Source organism: Helianthus annuus, chromosome 4, assembly GCF_002127325.2.
Source record: "Helianthus annuus cultivar XRQ/B chromosome 4, HanXRQr2.0-SUNRISE, whole genome shotgun sequence".
Lineage (NCBI taxonomy): Eukaryota > Viridiplantae > Streptophyta > Magnoliopsida > Asterales > Asteraceae > Helianthus > Helianthus annuus.
Window position 1 is genome coordinate 183667349 of NC_035436.2, and position 21796 is coordinate 183689144.

The 21796-nt window shown below is 34.0% G+C and overlaps 2 protein-coding genes and 1 long non-coding RNA gene across 9 annotated transcripts; 2 read left to right on the forward strand and 1 right to left on the reverse strand.

Moving 5' to 3' along the window:
- Window positions 1-9060: 9060 nt before the first annotated feature.
- LOC110933910 (ATP-dependent DNA helicase pfh1-like) lies at window positions 9061-10140 on the forward strand. The gene has a single exon (XM_022177110.1). The coding sequence runs from the start codon at window positions 9061-9063 to the stop codon at window positions 10138-10140; it is 1080 nt and encodes a 359-aa protein (XP_022032802.1).
- Window positions 10141-10160: 20 nt separating this feature from the next.
- LOC110933909 (ATP-dependent DNA helicase pif1-like) lies at window positions 10161-10625 on the forward strand. The gene has a single exon (XM_022177108.1). The coding sequence runs from the start codon at window positions 10161-10163 to the stop codon at window positions 10623-10625; it is 465 nt and encodes a 154-aa protein (XP_022032800.1).
- Window positions 10626-13905: 3280 nt separating this feature from the next.
- Window positions 13906-18451, reverse strand: LOC110937287. Of its 7 annotated transcripts, none has more exons than XR_002590689.2 (6): window positions 18199-18451; window positions 17989-18109; window positions 17505-17689; window positions 16170-16434; window positions 15648-16062; window positions 13906-15563 (listed from the first exon to the last, which is right to left on the reverse strand). It is a non-coding gene; the product is annotated as an uncharacterized LOC110937287 (long non-coding RNA). The 7 variants fall into 7 exon arrangements; XR_004890638.1 differs by having other exon boundaries at window positions 15648-15753; window positions 15905-16434; XR_002590691.2 differs by having other exon boundaries at window positions 15648-15753; window positions 15895-16434.
- Between the last annotated feature and the right edge of the window lie 3345 nt (window positions 18452-21796).

The following is a 21796-nucleotide window of genomic DNA, read 5'->3' on the forward strand; positions in this document are numbered from 1 at the left end:
ATAAGTAACTCTTACCGGATGTCTTGAAACTGAAATGTTTACATCAATTATTAAACATCTCATTTATAACATAACTTTGTTTGCTTCGGTCTAGCCAAGTTCGTAACTTGCTTTGACCGTTCTCATTTAGTGCACTTTCCGGGTTTGAGTGTATTAACGCACTCTTCCCATGCACATTAATTTCCAAGAAATGTTTACATCAATTATTAAACATCTCATTTATAACATAACTTTGTTTGCTTCGGTCTAGCCAAGTTCGTAACTTGCTTTGACCGTTCTCATTTAGTGCACTTTCCGGGTTTGAGTGTATTAACGCACTCTTCCCATGCACATTAATTTCCATCTCTTTCATTTAAATAGGATAAGATCTACTAACATGAATAATTAATCCTTACCGGACGATCGATCAAGCTTGAACCGAACACTTTGTTGACAACCTTAAGCTCTGATTACCAACTTGTAACACCCTTCTATTTATCACTTGATTTTAATAGTAAAATACACCATCATATCCAGAATATTGATTAAGTGACAAGTATTCGTTAACGGAACTCATAAGTACATCAACCTTAGTCAACTAGTGGCTAAGTTAAAACATTTCAAAAGTAGTTTAATAACGTTTACAACCCGTACATAATACTACTAAAGATTTAAAACATTGCGGAAGCTTCAAAATGTAGTGTTCGGTTCTTCATTATGTGCTTGATCGCCATCCGTAAGATCCATCTTGTTACCTATGATCAAACCGTTAAAATCATTAGTTTTAACGATATGATATAACATAATTCCAAGGTTTGACGTCACATTAAAAATAACAAAAATATATATAAGTTATTCTGGATCCACCGTAAATTACGGTATCACCGTAATTTACGGTGAGACCTGGAGATTTCTGGTCAACGTAAACCAGGAGACCCACATCGTAACAATCTATGATCTTTACCGTAAATTACGGTACTACCGTAATTTACGGTGGTACCTGGAAATTCCATGTCTCGTTTGTTTTGTTCATTTCACTCAAACCCAACTCCTGGAATTTACTTTTCTAACAAACCACTACATCAGATTCTAGTGACTCAAACATGTTATATATTAAGCAAAATCAAAGAACATTCCCTCGTATTCCGGAGCCTTAATCATGTTTTACTAGATTATTTGACCCGTTTGGCTCGTCTAAGGAGTCCTCCTCTATGACGACTACCAACGAGTACCAACCGAGTTTAATCAATCAATCAATATACGACTTCATCGCTTATTTCAAAACAACTCTTATTCAAAGATTTAGTTACATTAAAATCATCAAATCTAATAAATGTAACGGGTCAAGTTACATACCTTCATAATTCGTCGACATTGCTTTCTAACCATAATTACCCAACTATTTATTTTGACCCGTTTGGTTTGTCGAGTGAATTCCATCACTTCCTAGGCTCACCAAACGCAACTATTTTTGCTATAACAACATTAACGTATTTACGACTAGGCTTATCAACATAAATGTAACGAGACGACAAGTCGCGTACCTTTAGAGCACACCCTTCAAACGCGTATCCGCTCCGGCTTGTCCGCTTGACGATCCGGATTCTTTGCCTATTGAGTTCAACGAAAACACGTTTAGAACTCCTTTTAATTCACAATTCGCATATTTTGCCTAGACATCACAATCATACGGTTAACTCAAATTTTCAGATTTAAGTCTTCTTTGAGGCATTTATGCGAACACCTATCGGGCAGAATTTTATATCATTCATGTTTCAAGTTCATAGTTTGCTATTAAGCTAAACTTATTCATCAATAAAGCCTTCATGTAACTTTTAAACATCATAATTTCAGAAATTGCTTTCTATGACCAAATCACACTAGAATAATCCTTCTAAACCCTAGTGTTTACTAGTTTTCCACAAAACCCATGAATCACCTTCATGGTGTTCATGAGAATTTCAGGAATTAGCCATAATTTCACATGTTATTGTCTAGGTTTTTACTCCTAGACACCATGTCATCACTAAGTTAACCAAATCACAAACATGCATCATCAAATTTCAGATTTCCCAATTTCATGAGAATTTCAAACAGAGAATTAACACCAAATTTTACATACCTTGTAACCCCCTTGTGATGAGGATCACTAATCTATGTTCGGATTTTGATTTGGACTGAGTTTGATCCTTCAATTTAGAGATTTTATGCTGAATTAGGGTTTTGATGAACTTGGTCGCCCCCTGCTCTTGTCTGGTCGATCTCACACACGTATGTGTGTTTGAGATTTCTATTTTTCATGTTTTATTAAACTAAATTTTAGTTTAATCCCTTTTTGGTCCCTCTAATTTTCTTTAGTCCCCTTTTTGTCCTTTAACTACTCACTAGTCATTATCTAACTAGGTTAGTGTCACCCCTAGTTAGTTTATTTTACTAATTTATTTACAAATAAATTGTAAATTTTATGAACTTATATTTTCGGGATGTTACACTTCATCCTTGAGGGATGGTCATATAATTACAGGGAAATTAAATTAACCCATTTTAAAGATGGCCTGTGTGATTTTTACTGCATCACAATTTGCCCAGCATGTTAACATACTTACAGATGTTAACAAAATTTGGAATCTTTTGGACAGGTTCTACCATCTTGGCCATATCTACAATGACACGTGGATAGGTTTTACCCCTAAGATTCTCTTTTAATATTAAACGCAGAACAATCCTAAGTTGAGATGTTAATTATAGATCTGAATCTAATTATGGAGATACCATCTTGGCCTTGTCTTAAAATGACACATGGCTAGGTCTTGTCCTTTTTAGATTTTGCCACTTTAATATAATGGTAGATCTTTTATAGGAATGTTATTTTCATTTTACTTTGTGTTTTAAGTTTATGCATATACTTAATAATAAACAAATATGAAAATTTAAATTCAACCATTCCATTACTAAAATTTAACAAGTACACATTTGCCCTAAACGGGACTTTCTAAGAAACAACATGCCCACGCAGGGGTGAAATACAAACGAACAAACCCACGCAGGGGTTAACTAAAAGACATGCCCACGCAAGGGCAGAATACTAAAAGACAAGCCCGCGCAGGAGCTGAGTACAGAAACAAAAAGTCCGCACAGGGACTTGATTACAACTCAAAAAAAATAAACAACAAAGGTCTTTAATGACCCCTTCTTTTGGACTTCCCCTTGAGTAGGTCTGACAGACCCTTGAAGAAGCCTTGCCGCTCCCTGCGGTCTTCTCGAACTTCTTGCTCAACTTGGTTCAACCTATTGAGAACCTCTTGTTGGCGCTCCGGCGGAATTAGCTGCGGCTGTGGCGGCTGATACAGAGGTTGAGGAGGTGGCGGACGCTGGTACCCATAAGTTGGGTAACCAGCGGTCCAAAGACCACCATAGGGTCCCTGTGGGTGACGAGCATTGTAGTCCCATGCCTCCTAGTATGGGTCCACATTGGCATACTTGTAGCTGTTGTGGCCCGGTACCTCAAACGGGTTATATGCCGCTGAACCGGCATAAGCAGGGATTGGGTTATCAAAACCCAATGGTGGCACCACAGGTGCACAGTTTGCCTCCGTGACGGGGTTTGATGGACCCCCATCTGCGAGTCTTCTTCTTCTTGGAGTGGCGGATAATGACTGCCACTCGAGGGCTGGGGCTCGCACGGACATCCGCGCGTTTGACCTTCTCCGCCTCGATGGTTCCGGAAGCGGTTGCTCCACTGGTGGTGGTGGTGGTGGCGGAGTGACTGCCACAAATCGGGAATCCTCGGAAGGATCCTACTGTTGCTGCTGCTGCTGATATGGGGACGAGTGTTCAGAGGGCATGAAATACCAGTCCCACTGGTTGAACCTCGCTTGGTAGCTGTCAGGACCACGGTAAGGTGATCCATGAAAAGATGACCCATCGGAGATTTCGATGGGGTGGTTCGGGGTCCCGGTTGCAGGCTCCATGGGATCCGTATCTTCATCCATGTCGTTATCACCAGAAAAGTTATCTTCTGGTCCAAGTGGGTTAAAACCCACGGGTTCTTGGATGAAATTACCCGGGTTGAACCGGCTCTGGAAGGCAGGGGCAGGGTCACCAAAAGAATGGTGGGAGTTTGACCGATGCAACGGTATGAAGGAAGGCGGAGGGTTGTCGGGCTCGTTTTCGGATTGCGGCCTGAAAGAATGCAAATAGGAGGGTGAGGAACTTAAGGAGACTGATCGCCTCCCGGGTTCAACGTAAACCCTCCACGGCTCCTGAGGGCTAGTGCTCATTGTGATCGATGGTGTACGCCGGTGCGAAGGCCCGGCTTCATGGTCATGGCCCGTTACTGGGCCCTTGCCTCTTCCTCTCAAAAACCTTGGCGGCATTCTTACCTGCAAACATGATTAAGATACTACAACAAATATAGAATAAAATAAAGACCAAATAAAACAAAACAAAACAGAGTTTGTCCTATGTTCTTTGTCTAGACTCGGAACTCGAGGAATGTGCATTTATTTAACTGAGATTAAACACAAAAGGCTAGTGTTTAATTCACTCAGCATTGGCTCTGGTACCAACATGTCACACCCCTATTTTCCACGTGTCACCGGTGGGCCTGGTGGGGGTTCCGTGACGTAGTTGATATCGTCATAGTCAAACAATACAAAATATAAATGCACAACGGAAGCAAAAGATAGATTTATTTCAACCAAATAAAATTGTAATATCGAGTATCACAAACAGTTGAAACAGATCCACAGGCGGATCAAAACAAAGCGGAAACTTTTATTCAACAGACTTCATGCATCCTAAGCTTGCGAGACTTTTATTGATGCTAAGGAGTGGCCAGCCTATTACGCGTAGTACCTGCACTTAGCCTTTTTGGAAAATACGTCAGTTTACACTGGTAAATTTAACTGACTCATTTTGAAAAGGTTTAAAATTGATTTGAATGCCCGCGGCACAAAACTTTTTATAACTTGGGATAATTATTTGCTTATAATCTTGTAAAAGAATTACATGTTTATTATGCGTTCAGTTTTCCGGGTCGTGCCGGGTTAAAGATTAATAGACACACCACTTAGTATAGTTCTGCCGCGAGACTTCTCTCGTACCGACAATTATACTTTATTGATTTGAATGCACTACGGGTGTACGCCTACACCCGTGTGCTAAGGTCGTGGCCATTCTTTGAATGATGCCAAGGATATCCGGGACATGGTCATTAAACTCCCAAAGGCGTTAAACAAACAAAACAATATTTTCAAACGGGTCATTTTGACAACACTTAACCACCGACCGGTTAAGGTCAATTACCCAACCAAGCGGTATTTTATATACCGTACCCCAAGCCCATATAAGGGAAAATAAGTTAAATGTATTTACCTGAGCTAAATATAGATTTAATCCCAGCCATATCAAATCAGCAAGTACAGATAGCTTTTACTGGGCTCCTATATCTGGAATGAAGGTTTTTAATAACCTATTAGAATCCTAACGGGTCTTTTAATTTAGCCTAAGCTTAGACCGGTTAGTTTTAAATGAAGATTACGGTTTAAACGCACGATAAGGCGAAGACCGTTTTAGAATGTGGTTTTGACCCGACAAGTTTGCATACTTGTTTAATATGGGTAACTTAATCACATTCTGGATTTTGAGACAGAACTGATATGGTTTGACCCGTTTCGGCTAAAATGGGTAAACTAGTTACATAAGCCGATCCGAACGCGTAAAGTGCGTAACGAGTAACCATAAGAGTCATATACAAGTTTCCTAAGTTAATATGCCTTAAACATGTTGTGATATCAGTAAGATACCTTCCATTATGCCCCAAATGGTTTTAAACCCAAACTATGCCTCATAAGGGCATTTTGGTCATTTTAAAGGGTGTGAAAGAGTTTAACTAATAACCTGGGTTACAGGTCTGATTAAATCAGTAAATATACTTAATTTAATAAGTTATAACAGTAGGGTATCATATATATGTGAAATTTATTTCTTATAACCATATTATGCTCCGTAGGGGCATTTTGGTAATTTCACAAGGGCCTAAAAGGTCAAAACTGAAATTCTAAGTTTAAAACATTAGCCTACTGTTAAAATATAAAAATTTACTGAATACTCAGTAGGTTTCAACCCCATTTGTTTAAAAAGGTTCTAGTACATACTTATGCGTTAAAAACGCTTAAAAAGGCGATTTGGAGCCATTTCCGGGTTTGGTATAGAAGGCTGATATTTTTAAAATTCCAGAAGGCTTAAAATACTTTATTTAATATATTAGATCAGTAGAAAAAGGTTTGGGGTCAATAGGATTTATAAAACTCATTTTATAGCCCAAAAGGGCAAAACCGGCATTAGCCGAATTAAGCTTAGAACACTAAGTTATGCTCAGCCTAAAATTGAATAAAACCCTTTAAAAATCCCAAAATATTATTTTATAACAGTGGGTACAAAGTTTTGTATAAAAAATTGGGTTTAGATAGGCTATATGCAATTTACGCCATTTAATTACTAAAGAAGCTTCTAATTACGCTAATGACCATAACCCTTAATCTATACCTCAAACTGATGTCAAATTTTTGGTGCAAGCTTATAAATCAGTAGCTAAGGTGTCTACCTTTTCATATTTCCAAAAATCATATTTTAAGTTTATTTGGGCATAATGGTCAACATATAAGCATTTACCGGAAACATGCATGTGAATCGGGTTTCTAATGAACCAAGTTGTAAAATCACAGAGGGTTATACTAACATGTGTATAAGTCCAAAAGAAGCTCTAAGGCAATCCTAAACTTGGCTTAAACGGGTCAGAACTGAAAGTCAAAGCAGAAGTCAAACTATGCGACTTTCGGTTCCAAACCGAGCCTAAACTGAAAATTGTCGAGTTGAACATGTTGGGACATGTTCTTACATTAGTTACCAAGTTATATTAATGATCAAACAGGTTGCATGTATCCTACATTGCTAATTATGCATTAATTTGAAAATAAACATTCTGTTGACTTTTTAAAGTAAGCTTTGACTCGACAATTAACATAGTTAGAGTGGGAATTTGAGAATACCCTTTTAGGGGTTTATTACCCACATAATTACCTACTTATAGGTATTTTTAATTCGTGATTTGACTGGACAAATTTTAATTAATCACGAAGTCAAACCTTAATTATGACGGTTTGACTTTTAGCTAATTAACTAAGCTAAAACAAATTTAGAAAGGTTAAGTATACTTACAAGAGTCCTAATTATGATTAGGGACCACTAAGAAGTTGGCTTGATGTCCAGAGAGCTCCAGAGATGAAGTTGTGAACTTTTGCAAATGAATGAACAACATGGTCACAACTAGAGCTCCTTATATATGAGTTTTGATCATCTAAGATCATGCCAAAAGGGTCTACAATTGTTACCAGATCAAGACAAGTGCCCCTACTGTAAGTTATACCATTGGAGAGGCCTCTAGTATAAGAAAACAACTCATTTAAGTCGGTTACAGCCTGCAACTGGCACCTGCAGGTTTTTCTATCGCCGTGTCTCTCTCGCGGGCCGCGTAAGTCCATAAGGGACTCTTACGCGGGCCGCCTGGCCTGCCAGAACCAGCCAAACAAGTTTTAACAATTGCATTTTTGGTCCCTGGTCCTTTGTTACGTGGTTTTGACTCTTGTTCTTGCAATTTTGCCCTTTTAAACTTATTTTTAAGGGTTCCAAAACATGTATAAACATGGGCAAGTCCTTGATCAACTTGTAATCACCCGAAAAGTCATAAATTTCAATATTGACGCTTTTAACCCCTCGTACACGAATTTGATCATAACTTTCTCATACGATAGCGAAACTTTATGAAATTTTTACCACATTTTCTAGTGAGTATAATTTACCGTTACAAAGCTTCGGGTCTGCTAAAAGGTCACCCAGAGGTATACTTTACACATGTTGACATATTTAGCCCATGTGGTTTGTAATTCCTCACTTTCTTTCATATTTAGCTTCGTATGATCCATGATTTATTTGTTTGAAGGTATAAATATCTTGTAGGGATATTTTCAAATTTAATTATCCATTGTTGACACTTTGGACCTTTATATTCACATAGTTTCCTTGTTTGTTAACTTTAGTCCCTCTAAAGTATTCTTTCACACGTTCAGAGCTTATGACATGTGTTCGTACATTATTCGACATGAATTTTCAAGGTGTTACACATCTGTTGCTTCTACTATGTTCTTATCTTGGATGAAGTGTAACGAAAGATTACCTGCGGCACGTGAGCTTACTTATGTTGAGTTTCCTTCAAAGTTTGTTTTTAAATTAAATACTCGCAGTTGGGATATAAGGAAACGACATCCTTCAATCGGTAGGATTCGTTCGGTGTTTCCTTCAGCTGGTAAAGCATACTACCTCAGAATATTATTAAACAAAGTAAAGGGACCAAAATCTTTTGAAGATATTCGTATTGTAAATGGTACTTTGTATCCAACTTTCAGGGACGCATGTTATGCGCTAGGGCTTTTGGATGATGACAACGAGTACGTTGAAGCTATTAAAGAAGCTAATGTGTATGGAAGCGCTACTTATCTACGGACGTTATTTGGAACAATGCTGATGTCTGGTAGTTTGTCTAGACCTGATTTTGTATAGGAGAAGACATGGACGTATTTATCGGATGACATTTTATATAGACAAGAAAAACATTTAAATGTTGATGGTATGTCTTTCTTTAATTTTTGCATGTTATCTATTTATTCAATTAATATATTTATCAAGTTACTTATTTTTTGTTTATAAATTTATTATCTGAATGAAATAAAAAAAAAACTTCATTTATCCAAAAAAATGTTGATTATTTACCCTTCAAATTCATTTATATCATATTTACCAAAATATATTTTAATACTCAAATGTACGACTTATTGTATTATTAAATACATCATCTATTTTTTTTTTTTTTTTTGCAGATTTACATTACTCTGACGAAGAAATAAAGAATTTGGCATTGTTAGAGATTGAGAAGTTCTTACTTCGTAATAACTCATCGCTGAGGAACTATTCAAATATGCCTTACCCTGATGATGTAACTCATCGCTGAGGAACTATTCAAATATGCCTTACCCTAATGATGAGTCTATTTCTTCGTCTAACAATCGATTGATCAATGAGGAGTTATCTTATTACCAAAATACTACGGAAGATGAGTTGAATAATATGTTAGTACTTTTAACAGATGAGCAACGTAATGTTTTTTATCAGATTATGGAATCTGTTAGAACGAACAAAGGCGGTGTGTTTTTTCTTTACGGATATGGTGGCACCGGTAAGACCTTTCTTTGGAAGACATTGTTGGCAGCAATTCGGAGTAAGTCTGAAATTGTTTTAAATGTTGCTTCAAGCGGTATAGCTTCTTTGCTACTTTCTAGAGATCGAACAGCCCATTCTCGGTTTTCCATCCCTCTGAATCTAAATGAGGATTCTCTTTGCCGCATGAAGCCTGGATCTAAACTTGCGTATCTTTTTAAAAAAACACAACTTATTATATGGGATGAGGCTCCAATGATTCATAAACATGCCTTTGAAGCATTGGATAGAACCTTAAAAGATATATTGATGCCTGATTGTTCAAACAGCGAAGCTTTACCATTTGGAGGAAAGGTAATTGTATTTGGTGGTGACTTTAGACAAATTCTTCCTGTTGTTCCTAATGGCTCTAGACAAGATATCGTGAATGCTTCATTGAGTTCGTCATATATATGGAATAAATGCAAGTTACTAACGCTAACAAAAAACATGAGGCTCACTGTTGGCATGAATCATGGTGATATTGACAAGACAAAAGAGTTTGCTAAATGGCTTTTGGATATTGGCGAGGGAAAACTTGGTGGTCGCAACGACGGGGAAGCTGTTATTGATACACCTCAAAAACTGTTGATTACTGGTTCCACTAACCCTATCGGTAGTCTGATCAACTTTGTGTATCCTTCGATACTTGAATCGTTCAATGATCCAAGTTATTTTCAAGAGAGAGCGATACTTGCTCCTAAGAACGACGTTGTTCACGAGATAAATGATACCTTATTAGCAATGTTTCCTGGTGATCATAAAGAGTATCTAAGTTCAGATTCTATCTGCCAATCTGAGAATGTAACTGACCATATTCGTCACAATGTTTACCCCCCGATGTTCTAAATGGTCTTAAAGTTTCAGGAATGCCGAATCATAAGTTGGTTTTAAAAGTTGGTGTTCCCATCATGCTTTTACGTAACCTTGATCAGAAAAACGTTCTGTGCAATGGTACAAGATTACAAGTCGTTACACTTGGTGATCGGATTATTGAAGCAAAAGTTATATCTGGTAATAATATTGGGACTAGAACTTTTATTCAAAGGATCAATCTTTCGCCCTCTGACAAACGAATACCTTTCAAGCTTCAAAGAAGGCAATTCCCGATAGCTGTGTGTTTTGCAATGACGATAAATAAAAGCCAGGGACAGTCATTATCGAAGGTTGGTTTGTTTCTAAAGCAGCCTGTTTTCACTCACGGACAACTATATGTTGCAGTTTCAAGAGTCAAAAGCATGGATGGTTTAAGGATGTTAATATTAGACGCTGATGGGAACGTTACTAATAAAACTACAAATGTTGTGTACAAAGAGGTATTCTCAAATTTATAGTTTGATTTATAGTTTCACTATTTTAATATTACTTTCCAACTGTCATTTTATTCCTTGCTTTTTTCGATATTTATCTTTACTTTTTACTTCATATTTTTTTTACATTACATTTGTAATACATCTTACTTACAATTTATATAAACAATCCGAAGGACATATAAACAACCACAAGTTAGTTTTTAAATAGATATATTTAAACATTGATAACCAACAAGTGTTTATACACGATACCAACTGTTAATTACATTAAAAAATATGGTACGTGGTTGGATGATATAATAGTAATTGTCTTTAACCTTAAACTACCTAGGAACAAAATAATACATGATAACCATAGATGATTTGTCCAAAAGAGAGTAAACATAAAAACATTAGCACAAAAGAGTCATGATTTCTTCTACACAAACACCTTCATCATTAGATTACCTGTTAACTTGCATTAACCCCATCCACGTGTGATAAGATCAGGAGATTTCCTGAACTTACAAATGTGAAATGCATTGTGTCACCCAAACGAAGGCCATTCTCCTTCATGAACATCGGCCAGCCTTCGATTGCATACCTTACAGCATTTCCATTCTTCTGGCGCCTAAGATTCATATTGATGGTTTTTCCATTCATGTTCCTCACTTTTAACTCATGCACTTTATTTCTGAATCCGGAAAATCTTACAACATTAGCAGGCATTCTCTGCATGAATGACGTAATTAACAAGTAAATCAGCCTTATGCATGTTATAGTATTTCTGTTTATTATTGACTATGTTAAAAAAACATACCATGCGGTTTTCTCCTTTCTGTGTGAATTCATATTTACCACTTTTCTCAACAGTATTTGTCCTTGTAACAACTTTTCGTTCAACATCCAATATCTTCAATGCATGATCATCTCTCTTTCTTTTTTTCGTTTACCTTATTTTTTAAGACATACATTATATTTAGACTAATATCTAAATTTATAACAAATGTTGATCACTAAATATTGTTATTTTATCATATACGTACCAACCGTTTCCGAGTTCTCTGTCCAACTGTTGAGACATTTGGCATTTCAACTTATGTCCCGCATATCAGCTCCTTACTGACCTCCGCGTGACAATATGCCTCAACCTGTTTTCCTTTCTTCTTAAGCTGTTAAGAGAACCACTAACTTTAGATAACAATAACCAACGATTATTAATTAAATATGTCTACATATATTAATGAAACTAATCACCTATTATTATGTTAGAAATAATTACATCATCTTTTGTTGGTTGGTTTGTCTCTTCTGTCATCGAAATCTTTGTTTCTACCTTCGACTTTTCTTTTCCAGCAATGTTCTTATTCACCTCCTCTTTTTTACTACCTTCATGAATCTGTGTATGATAGTTAATAAAATTACAAATTCGGATTGTATTGTATTTTAATCTACATAAATGTAAGGTTAGTACCTCAGAAATCATCTGATCTATCGAGTCATCATCATCACAGAATCTCTGGTATACAATAAGATACGTAAATAAGTCGTATTTATTAGTAAACTGTTATAGTTTAAGTTGAAAATACTTACAAACTGGACGTTTTTGTAGTATGTGTCTTTAGGTATTTCCAGTAGAGACTCATCTTCACTTTCTTCTTTGTTGGTCAAAACAACCTCAAGTCCTCGACGATAAATTTTTAACTCAAATGTTTTGCTGTCCGTCTTCATCAACAACAGTATATCATCATCTTCTATCCCAAGATGATGAAATAACTTCGGACAACCTTTTGTAAAAACATAATTATCATTTATTTTGTTCGTCTCAACTTTCCAAATCTGACCTGCTGCACATATGTTATAATAATCGTTGACTGGCGTGTAAGAGTAACATTTTGTGACATAAGCTTCTGGAATCACCTGAAAAGTTATGTAGCATTTTATTCTCAAATATATATATATAGCATTTATTTTATAATTATAATAAAAAAAATACATACATACATATTAGTATACTTACTATTATCTTTAAAATGCCATAACGGTTTACTGTTAAAAAAGATTCACCACATATGTTCTCGACGAAACAATCCATTTCAATATTTTTATCTTCGATTATCCTTAAGCGCAAGAATGTCTGCTTTGTCAACTGAAGATCCCTTACCACATTACTCCATTCGTCAGTGATAACAGATTTCCCGCTTATACTTCTCAAATAAACTGGCCAACTTCTTCGACTTTCATGATGTATCATTAGTTTAGTTCTTTGCCAATAATCACCATATACACTCTTAACAAAGTCAATTGACAGCACCTGTGGTTAAATTTATGATTTAGATATTATCTAACACAATTTATATATACTTTTTTTTTGTAACATTTGTAGCATACCAGTTTTAACGAGGAATCATCATCTAACACAGCTACGCATGACGAACCCATTTTTATATACCTGTCACATAGCAACAACTATTATAAACATTTAGTATTCAACTTGAATGCGTACATATATGTTTATAGCAATAACAAAATTACGTCTTAATCAATACTAGATAGACACGTTTTTATAAATATGCCTTTATTATTCTTATATTTCTAAAATGTATACTGATATAATGTAACCAATATTTTCATTATTCCTAATCCTAATTCATAATCTACATAAAATCTGTCTATGTAGATTTTCAATAATACAATATACAATATACATATAAACAATAACAAAGGAACTGTTATCGGATCAATGTATTTGATTACAACTAAATAAATACTCTATTTAGTCGATCAATTTATAACAAGATACCTCTTTTTTAGTGTTTAATCTTAGTGTATATATATATTCTCATATATAATGAAAAATAAAAGTATATGACATCAATGTAATCCTATTTCAATACACTACAAGAAAATGAAGCTAATGCAACTCCAGTAAAATGTTACATTAGGCCTTGAAAAGGTTGCATTAGGCCTAATGCAACCTTATATTGGGAGCTGCATTAGAAGCAGTTGCATTAGACCTAATGCAACTTTTTTTAAGCCTAATGCAACCATTTTTGTAAGTGTTGCGTTTACTATTCAAATGCAACCTTTATTATATGCAACCTTTTTACATTCTAATGCAACTTTTCCTACACTTAAATGCAACTTTTTATATACTATAATGCAGCCTTTATTATAGTTTTATTACAAAATAGCAACCTTTTTTTTAAGCTTAATGCAACCTTTTTTTACAGTAAATGCAACCTTTTTTACACGCAAATGCAACTTCTGACATAAATATAATTGTTATTAATTAATATGAATTTAATCGCAATTTAGCCAAAACAATATTAACACAAATATCATTGCTAGTCAAATAGTGTACCTTAACATACTTTTCCAAACTCAAATAACAAAAAAAGTCAATACCAAAGTGTCAATTACAATAATAAAGAGTAACTAAAACATTCTACGCATCTTGATCTTCAACTTGTAGTTGTTTCGTAACATTCCACACAGATCTTCCAAGTCTTGTCGCTGGATATCAATATCTTGTGGTATAGCTTCAAGGTCAACTTTTTTTCTTTCATGATCCTCCTTATTCACTTAATGAGTTTCAAACGACTGCTTTTTCACAACTTTAGCTTGCAAAAACCTCCTGAAGAAATTGTCCCGTCATCTGTATATGGATGTTCCCAACGTACCAGCATTTTCTCAAAAATAAAAGTAGAAATTAAAAAGAAAACACATTTAGCTACAGAATAATACACAATTTCCAGTAGACATAAAACATAGAGCCATCCTACAGTTAACACTTTTGCATATCACAACTAAAAACCTCAGTACTGTGTGTATTGGGGGACGAGAAAAACAAATTGGTAAGATATAGCAAATTATAAAAACACTTACTTGGTTACCAGGGACATACTAAGGCATTCGTCATGCTTGAACATGCATATGAAAAGGAGAATAACAAACTAAAAAATCATATGTAAACCGCTCACACTGCGAGATGTATTTGGTTAAAACCTAGGAGGCAGATTTCTGCTTGGGATTGGCTCAATCTGCAAAACAGAAAAAGTGAACAAAAAGAAAACCGAGAAGAAAAGGCAAGCTAAGAGTAAAAAGGGATAAATTTTCAAGTGAGAATAAAGCCACTCCTGTCTAGTAGCATACACATAAATATTTGTTTTTATGCTCTATAACGAGCTGATGAAGCTTGGCATTCTTCAAAAGCAATTAGAATCGCCTAACCATATTAGTGTCACTGACACGATGTTTTTCCCAGTCCACTATTATATTAAGTTAACAGAAAATTATGAGGGTCGTGAGGAATAATGGGTGGTCGATAGAGATGTAAATGAGCTGACCTACTCAAGATCGACTCGAAAAAGAGCTTGAAACGAGCCGGGCTTAAACGAGCTCAAGCTTGACTTGTGATGCTTAAACCGGCTCGGGAGCCTAAACGAGCCCATTATTTATACAATTTTTAACTGATATAATAAATATATATTTCAAATTATAATAATTAGTATCAAATTGTTTTCTATTTTTAAAAACGCATTAGTTAGTTATTACACTTTTTAAGAAAATAGACATAAAAGTGTTTGCAGGCCACCCGTAGAGAGGTCTACAAATCGGTTTTTTTCTAACCGGTCGGTTTTTAACCGAACAGGTTATTGTTGTGTGGGAAAAAACCGATTTTAAAAAAAACCGGTTCGGTTTTTTAACCGGTTTTCACAATGGGAACCCAAACTAGCATAACCGGTCCCGGTTTCGGCCCTAAAACCGGCTTTTATTGTACACCTCTTGCCACTCGGAACCCGTTTTGACCCGTTACCCGGTGTGCCCATTGTGCCACCTATAACATCTAGATTAACACAATTTAAAGAAGAGTCACTTTTTTGCACATAGGAATAAAAAATACCTGTGTTCCATTTCTAACACCAGGAGTAATTGACCGAAATTGAAGATAAAACGCCTTAGAAACAAGAGCCGGACCTAACCACAAACAAAAATATCAACAGACCGCTTTCATGTACCTTACCCAAAATCAAAAATTGAGTCGTGGTTTAGGCTCAATACCTTGAGTATGTCCACGCCTCGAACCCGGCTATGTCCACATATAAAACTCCACCAATCTGCACGAGCAAAGGGTAACTTCTTATCCCAACTTGTATTGCTCCACCACCTATCATCAATTTCATATTTACCACTAACGTTATCGCATTTAAAACTTATCACCTATGTAGCAAGGATCATTTTGATTAATATTTTAATAACTTAACATAAAAATAAAGTGTGATAAAGAAAAGGAGCAACAAACTATAACCAGATACAACCAGCTGCTTCAGCATCTTCGCCCACCGCCCGTCACCTGCCACTCACTGCCATTCACCTCCTTCTTGTCTCTCTCCTTCGATTTCCATGTGTGTAATCCTTTCGTCTCTCTTCCGTAATCCAGGTTGCAGGTACCCGTGTCCAGAATGACTAATATAGACTAATATATTATAGAAAAATACATATGAAAATAATTATTTTTCTTATTCTACTATATGTTAGTTTTAAAAAGTGTTTACGAGGCGTGTCTAATAAGCAAAAGGTGACCTAAGGCGGAAGTTCCTTTGTTATGTGAGCGCTTCAGATTGTGATCATTAGCGACGACATGCTTGGTGTCGCCGCTAAAAAGGTCGTCGCTAACGCTCATATTTCTCGTAGTGCCAAAACTTCCATTGATCCCAGTAGTGTGCCAGCAAACCATTAATCAAATGCTAACTACACGCATACCACAAGGATATACAGAAGGTAGACTAACATCAGGTTTAGGCATCAAAGATATATCAGCGAACACCTCGTCTGACTCTAATTCAGCCTACAAACGCAAAACCATAAATATAAGTAACGTAATAAAAAACGCAACAATTAGCAAACCATAAACATCAAATTCAATAATAATTTTACCCGCAAATGCAAGTTAAACAACCTCGAGCCTAAGTCTAAAAAATTAACTTGTTTAGTAAACGAGCCAGAGCCCGAGAGCCTAAATGAGCCAATTATTTACATAATTTTTAAATAATATATTAAGTATACATTTTAATAATTATAGTAATTATTATTTATAACATTATGACAAAATAACTAAATTTATGAAAAACAATAACTATAATGATTATAAATTAATTAATAAATATTAAACGAGTCGGGCTCAAGCTTGAAAAAACACCCACGAGTCAAGCTTCAGCTTTAGAAAGAAAGCTCGAACCAAACTGAGCTCGAGCTTTCATTTATTAAACTATCTCAGAGGCTCTGGTCGACTGGTTTGCATCCCTATTCATAACATGGCAAAAGATCTTTGATGGAATTTTATACATACTAACTCCTTTAAATTGTCAACCAAGAGTATTTACGTTATAAGGATATAAAAATGACAGATAGATTGAACATCTGAACTTGAATAAAAAGTCGTTACGTATTACCCGAACCAAAATAGCTTTTTTTTTTCTAAATTGACCCATCCTGGCCCGAACCCTAAAAACCCAAACCCATTCTACCCAGACATGCCACCCGAAACCGCTGATTTTGCCACCTCTAATAAGAATGTACTAAATTCCTAGCTGCAACAATAATTAAAGAAATCTTCATTATATATAGAATTATAGATATAAGATAGTTATTTAACATTTAAAAAAAAACCATTTTTATTTAACTTTAACTTCATATAAAGGGTAACAAATCACCTAAAAAAGCATGTAAGGGGTCCATGTTTTGATCTAAGACTTCATAGTTCAACCCTAAGCTTCTGTGCCTAAACAACTTTCGTAGCTTTCTCCTGAGTTTTTAAGAATTTATGCTGATGAAATTAATATAAAAATCAAACTTAATTATAAAAATCAAAGTGTAGCATGCTGAAACATTAAAAAGTGTAAATTAAGAGCTGATGACCTTTTTACTCGTGATAAGATAGACATGCATAATTAATAGGATGTAAGCCAGCCACTGCAATGGACGGACTACTTGCGTCATACGGAATCAAGTTCTCAATCGTGGATTGTCCGATCACCACCAGCACCCACTCTTCTTTCACCGCCTATCGACCTTCTCAACCCTCCCAACATACTGGATAAGTCCTGCAGATACCAATACTTAGCGTATATAAACTCTAAAAATACATATTTATCTTTGAATCACAGAAGCAAAATAGATTACAATTATGTTTTCATAAATAATGGACTTTTACAAACAACTAGTGCAATTTCTAATCCTTAATACCTTACAAGAACAAAAGGCAAGATACCAAAACAAATCTATGTTTTTTAATATGCAAAACACTTCCTCATTCCATACCATCTAAAAAAATCTTTAGGACTGCTATAGATGAACTAATTTGATTGTATGAGGCAATTAATAGGACCAAAATATGGAATACCATATCACATGAAAGAGGCCAGTAATCTGCATCTTGAAAACTTTGTTGAAGCATTACATCGAACAGTTGGTGTGCATCTTTAAACCTTTAGTTTTAAACAGCACAACATAAATTCTTGGCCCTAAATCATAAAGTTACATATCTGGATCACCACCATAATGAAATAAAAGAGATAATTACACTAATAATCTTATACAGTTCGGCTAGTACCTTAGTAACAAAGACATGTTAGTCCTGGTTTGAAGCCCTTGTAACAATGAGTTACGATACAAAATGGTGATCAAGAAGTAATGAGCCAAAGATAGAGAAGAAGAAGAAATCACAGAGAAAAGAAGAGATGGATCGTGAGGAAATATTCTTAATTAGGGCATTTTAGGAGGCTGTGAGATTTTGGTGGGAAGATGAAAATGAAAAATTAAAACTGAGAGGGAAATATGAGGAGAGTATGTTTAGTGGGGAAACTGAATTTGGAGAATGAAAAATAAAGCAGTTTTTAATTTCAAATAGATAAAAATAACAAATGTTATAAGTTATTTTTTATTTATTTTTAATCAAACTCATATAAGAAATCAAATAATATATTATATAAAACTAATAGGATATTGTATAAAAGAGTTGTATAAAATATGAATATATATATATATATGTATATATATATATATACACAAAATAAAACTATAAAATAATTCTTAATAAGTCATGTTAGGCCTTTAGAGATATATACACTCATGCATGTCTTAGAGAACTATATTGACTTCCAATGAGTTATATATGTATTTTTTTTAGTATCAGCATGTGTCATCTTTTATTTTCAATTTTAGGTATTTTTAAAATTAATCAAACCACTTATTTTATAACAAAAAAAGTATATATCAAAGACGACAAAACAATAATATATGTTTTTTTTACTATTTACAAATCAAATATATTTAAGATTTTTTCTCATTTTTATTGAGTTACGCAATAACAGTTGCATATAAATTTTAATAATGCAACTTTTCAAGAAAAAGGTTGCAATTTTTAGTAAGATTTGCAAGTTCAAAATAAAAAGGTTGCAATTTCATTAAAGTTTTGCAACCTTTAATGAAGAATGTTGCATTAGATCTTTTAATGCAACCTTTATAATGAACGAAGTTGCATTAGAGTCAAATGCAACATAATTGATAAAAGTTGTATCTAAAAGGTTGCATTAGGCACATTTTCTAGTAGTGATATAAGTCAAAAAAAATATTCTCAATATTAAATTTTATGTGATCCTGATAAACTATTCAATCATCCAAATAACACTGTTAACCAAAAAAAACATAACTTTTTTCACAAGAAGATCCACAAAATATATCAACCAAATAACTTTAGTAACCTAAATTCTATACTTTGAAAGACATACAATACAATTTAATCCCTCTTAGATACACATAGCATACACAACATTCAATTTTATAAAAACCTAAAACCAGATTTGACGTCTAAATTTTAAATAGCCGGAAACAAACACCTTTTGAGTCAAGAAAAAATATTTCAATCTTAAATTTTATGTTATAACCTATTCAATCATCCAAATAACAATGTTAATCAAGAAATTTTAATTTTCACAACAAGATCCACAAAATATATCAACCAAATAATCTAATTAACCGAAATTCTATAGTTTGAAACACATGCAATAGAATCTAATCTCTTTTAGATACACATAAGATACACAACATTTAATTTCATAAAAAACTAAAACCTGATTTCACATGTAATTTTTCAATAATCGCCGGAAACAAGTCGGTGAAGTCACTCAAAGCGAAAATTGGCGTTCAAGTGATTGGATAATAAGTGTGTAAATCAAAGCGAAGATTGCCGTTAAAATGATCGGAAAATAAGTCAGTAAAGTAACTTTACCAAATTCTTCTTCAACCGTCGTTTCTAAGTTTCTTGAGCTTTGTGATTTTTGATTGAAGATGATATGAGTGTTGAAGGAGATTTGAGTTGATATGTGATGATTGTATTAGGTATTTAATTTTAATATTTAAGTATTGTTATTTTTATTTTGTATATATCCGTTTCTTTCATGATTTTACATTAACATTGTTTTTTTTTCCCATTATTTATTTGAATATTATACATAAATAGATATTGGCTTTTTACTACCAACATTTTATAAATCGGTTAAATTTTTATTACTAGCAAGATTTTATAAATCCGTTAAATTTTTATTACACATTTACATTAATTTGTATATTTTTTTGCCAGTATTCAGTTAAATAATAATTTACATAAATAGTTATAACAACTTTTGATTCTATAGTTTTTTTAATTATAATTTGGCAATTTTCTCTTATAAATACATACTCATAATTTTTTCTTTCATTCTATGTGTTGCCAGTACTATTCGATTGTTAGTCTTCTTTCTAAACTTTCGTGTTTGGGTTAACATGTATCGTCATGGTCCGTATTTTATCATAACTATGCTTGATCCGCTATCCCTTCAACAGGTACATAACTTTCATTATTATTTTTTTTTAAACTAATGATTCGTATTGTTTTATCTTTTATTCGAAAGAAATTTTCCGTTTCTTTTTTTGGCTTTCAGGCTATACCTATATGTATGAGTAGATTTATATGGATGAATAAGTTAGAATCCTCAACTGTTACTCTTAAATTTGATGAAACGCATTCATGGTGTGTTGTTATCAAATTAATATAAGATGTATTCTACTTTACGGATGGATGGTCTGAGGTTTTAAACTACTTTGGTCATGGATCTTTCTTCATTATTTTCAACTATCTTGGTGATCGTACTTTCAAGTTCAAGCTCTTCTGTCATGGTCCAAATAAAGAGTTTGGAAAACCGTTTTGTAAAATTATTCAAAATCCTTTACAAAGTCCAATGGTATGTATTTTTATTATAGATTTTAATTTTTTTATTTCGATTTATTAAAAACATAATACGCATAAATTTATAATAATTGATTTTTTTACAGGTTCTACCAGATACTTTTCTTTCAAAACATTATGATTATCCTTTACCGAATAACATGGTTATACTTAACGTATCCGAGAATCATAAATGGGAAGTCCGTATTAGAAAGATTGGTCCAAATTATTGTTTTGCTGATGGTTGGTTTAAATTTATTGAAGATCTAAGGTTAAATCCTGGGGATATTCTGTGTTTTAAAATAAACGACGTGAAACATTTAATATTACCATATTCAATAAACACGGTTGTCAAGTTTTGTTAAACAACACTCCTTTGATTGAGCAAGAATATGAACATATTAGCAATGTGGAAGGTTATCGACAAGTTAGTGACGATCCTAACTATCTTTTTTTCGCAATGACAGTAACTAATGAATTGGTATTATACTATGTTGTTTTACGTTTATTTTTTTGTTTAGTTTTAGTGTTTTTCATTTAATAACATTTACATATTTTTAATGTTCTTACAAAATGTAGATCCTTCCCAAATTGATTACTGACTTAAGTGGTTTAAATGAGTTTTCTGAACTAAAGATCAAAGTTGTTAAAGAAAATACTTGGGTAAAGAATCTTCGTACACACAATATTGATGGTCAAAGAAGGTTTGTCAATCAATTTATTATCTTATTTATTATTTATCTTTTACCCTATTTGTATATGTATTACTAACAAATTTTTTCATATTTTATCTACAATAGGTACGGTGTTGTTGGATGGCATGATATACTTGAAGCTGAACATATTTCCTTAGGTGACGATTGTTTTTTCAACTGGTCTAAAACGAATTCCAAGTTATTGGTTACGAAACTCCAGCAAGCAGAAGCGCTACAGTAATAGACTTTCA

Bases quoted from the DNA above. Each gene is read 5' to 3' on its own strand.
- LOC110933909 (XM_022177108.1), top strand. From the start codon at position 10,161: ATGCCGAATCATAAGTTGGTTTTAAAAGTTGGTGTTCCCATCATGCTT.
- LOC110933910 (XM_022177110.1), top strand. From the start codon at position 9,061: ATGCCTTACCCTAATGATGAGTCTATTTCTTCGTCTAACAATCGATTG.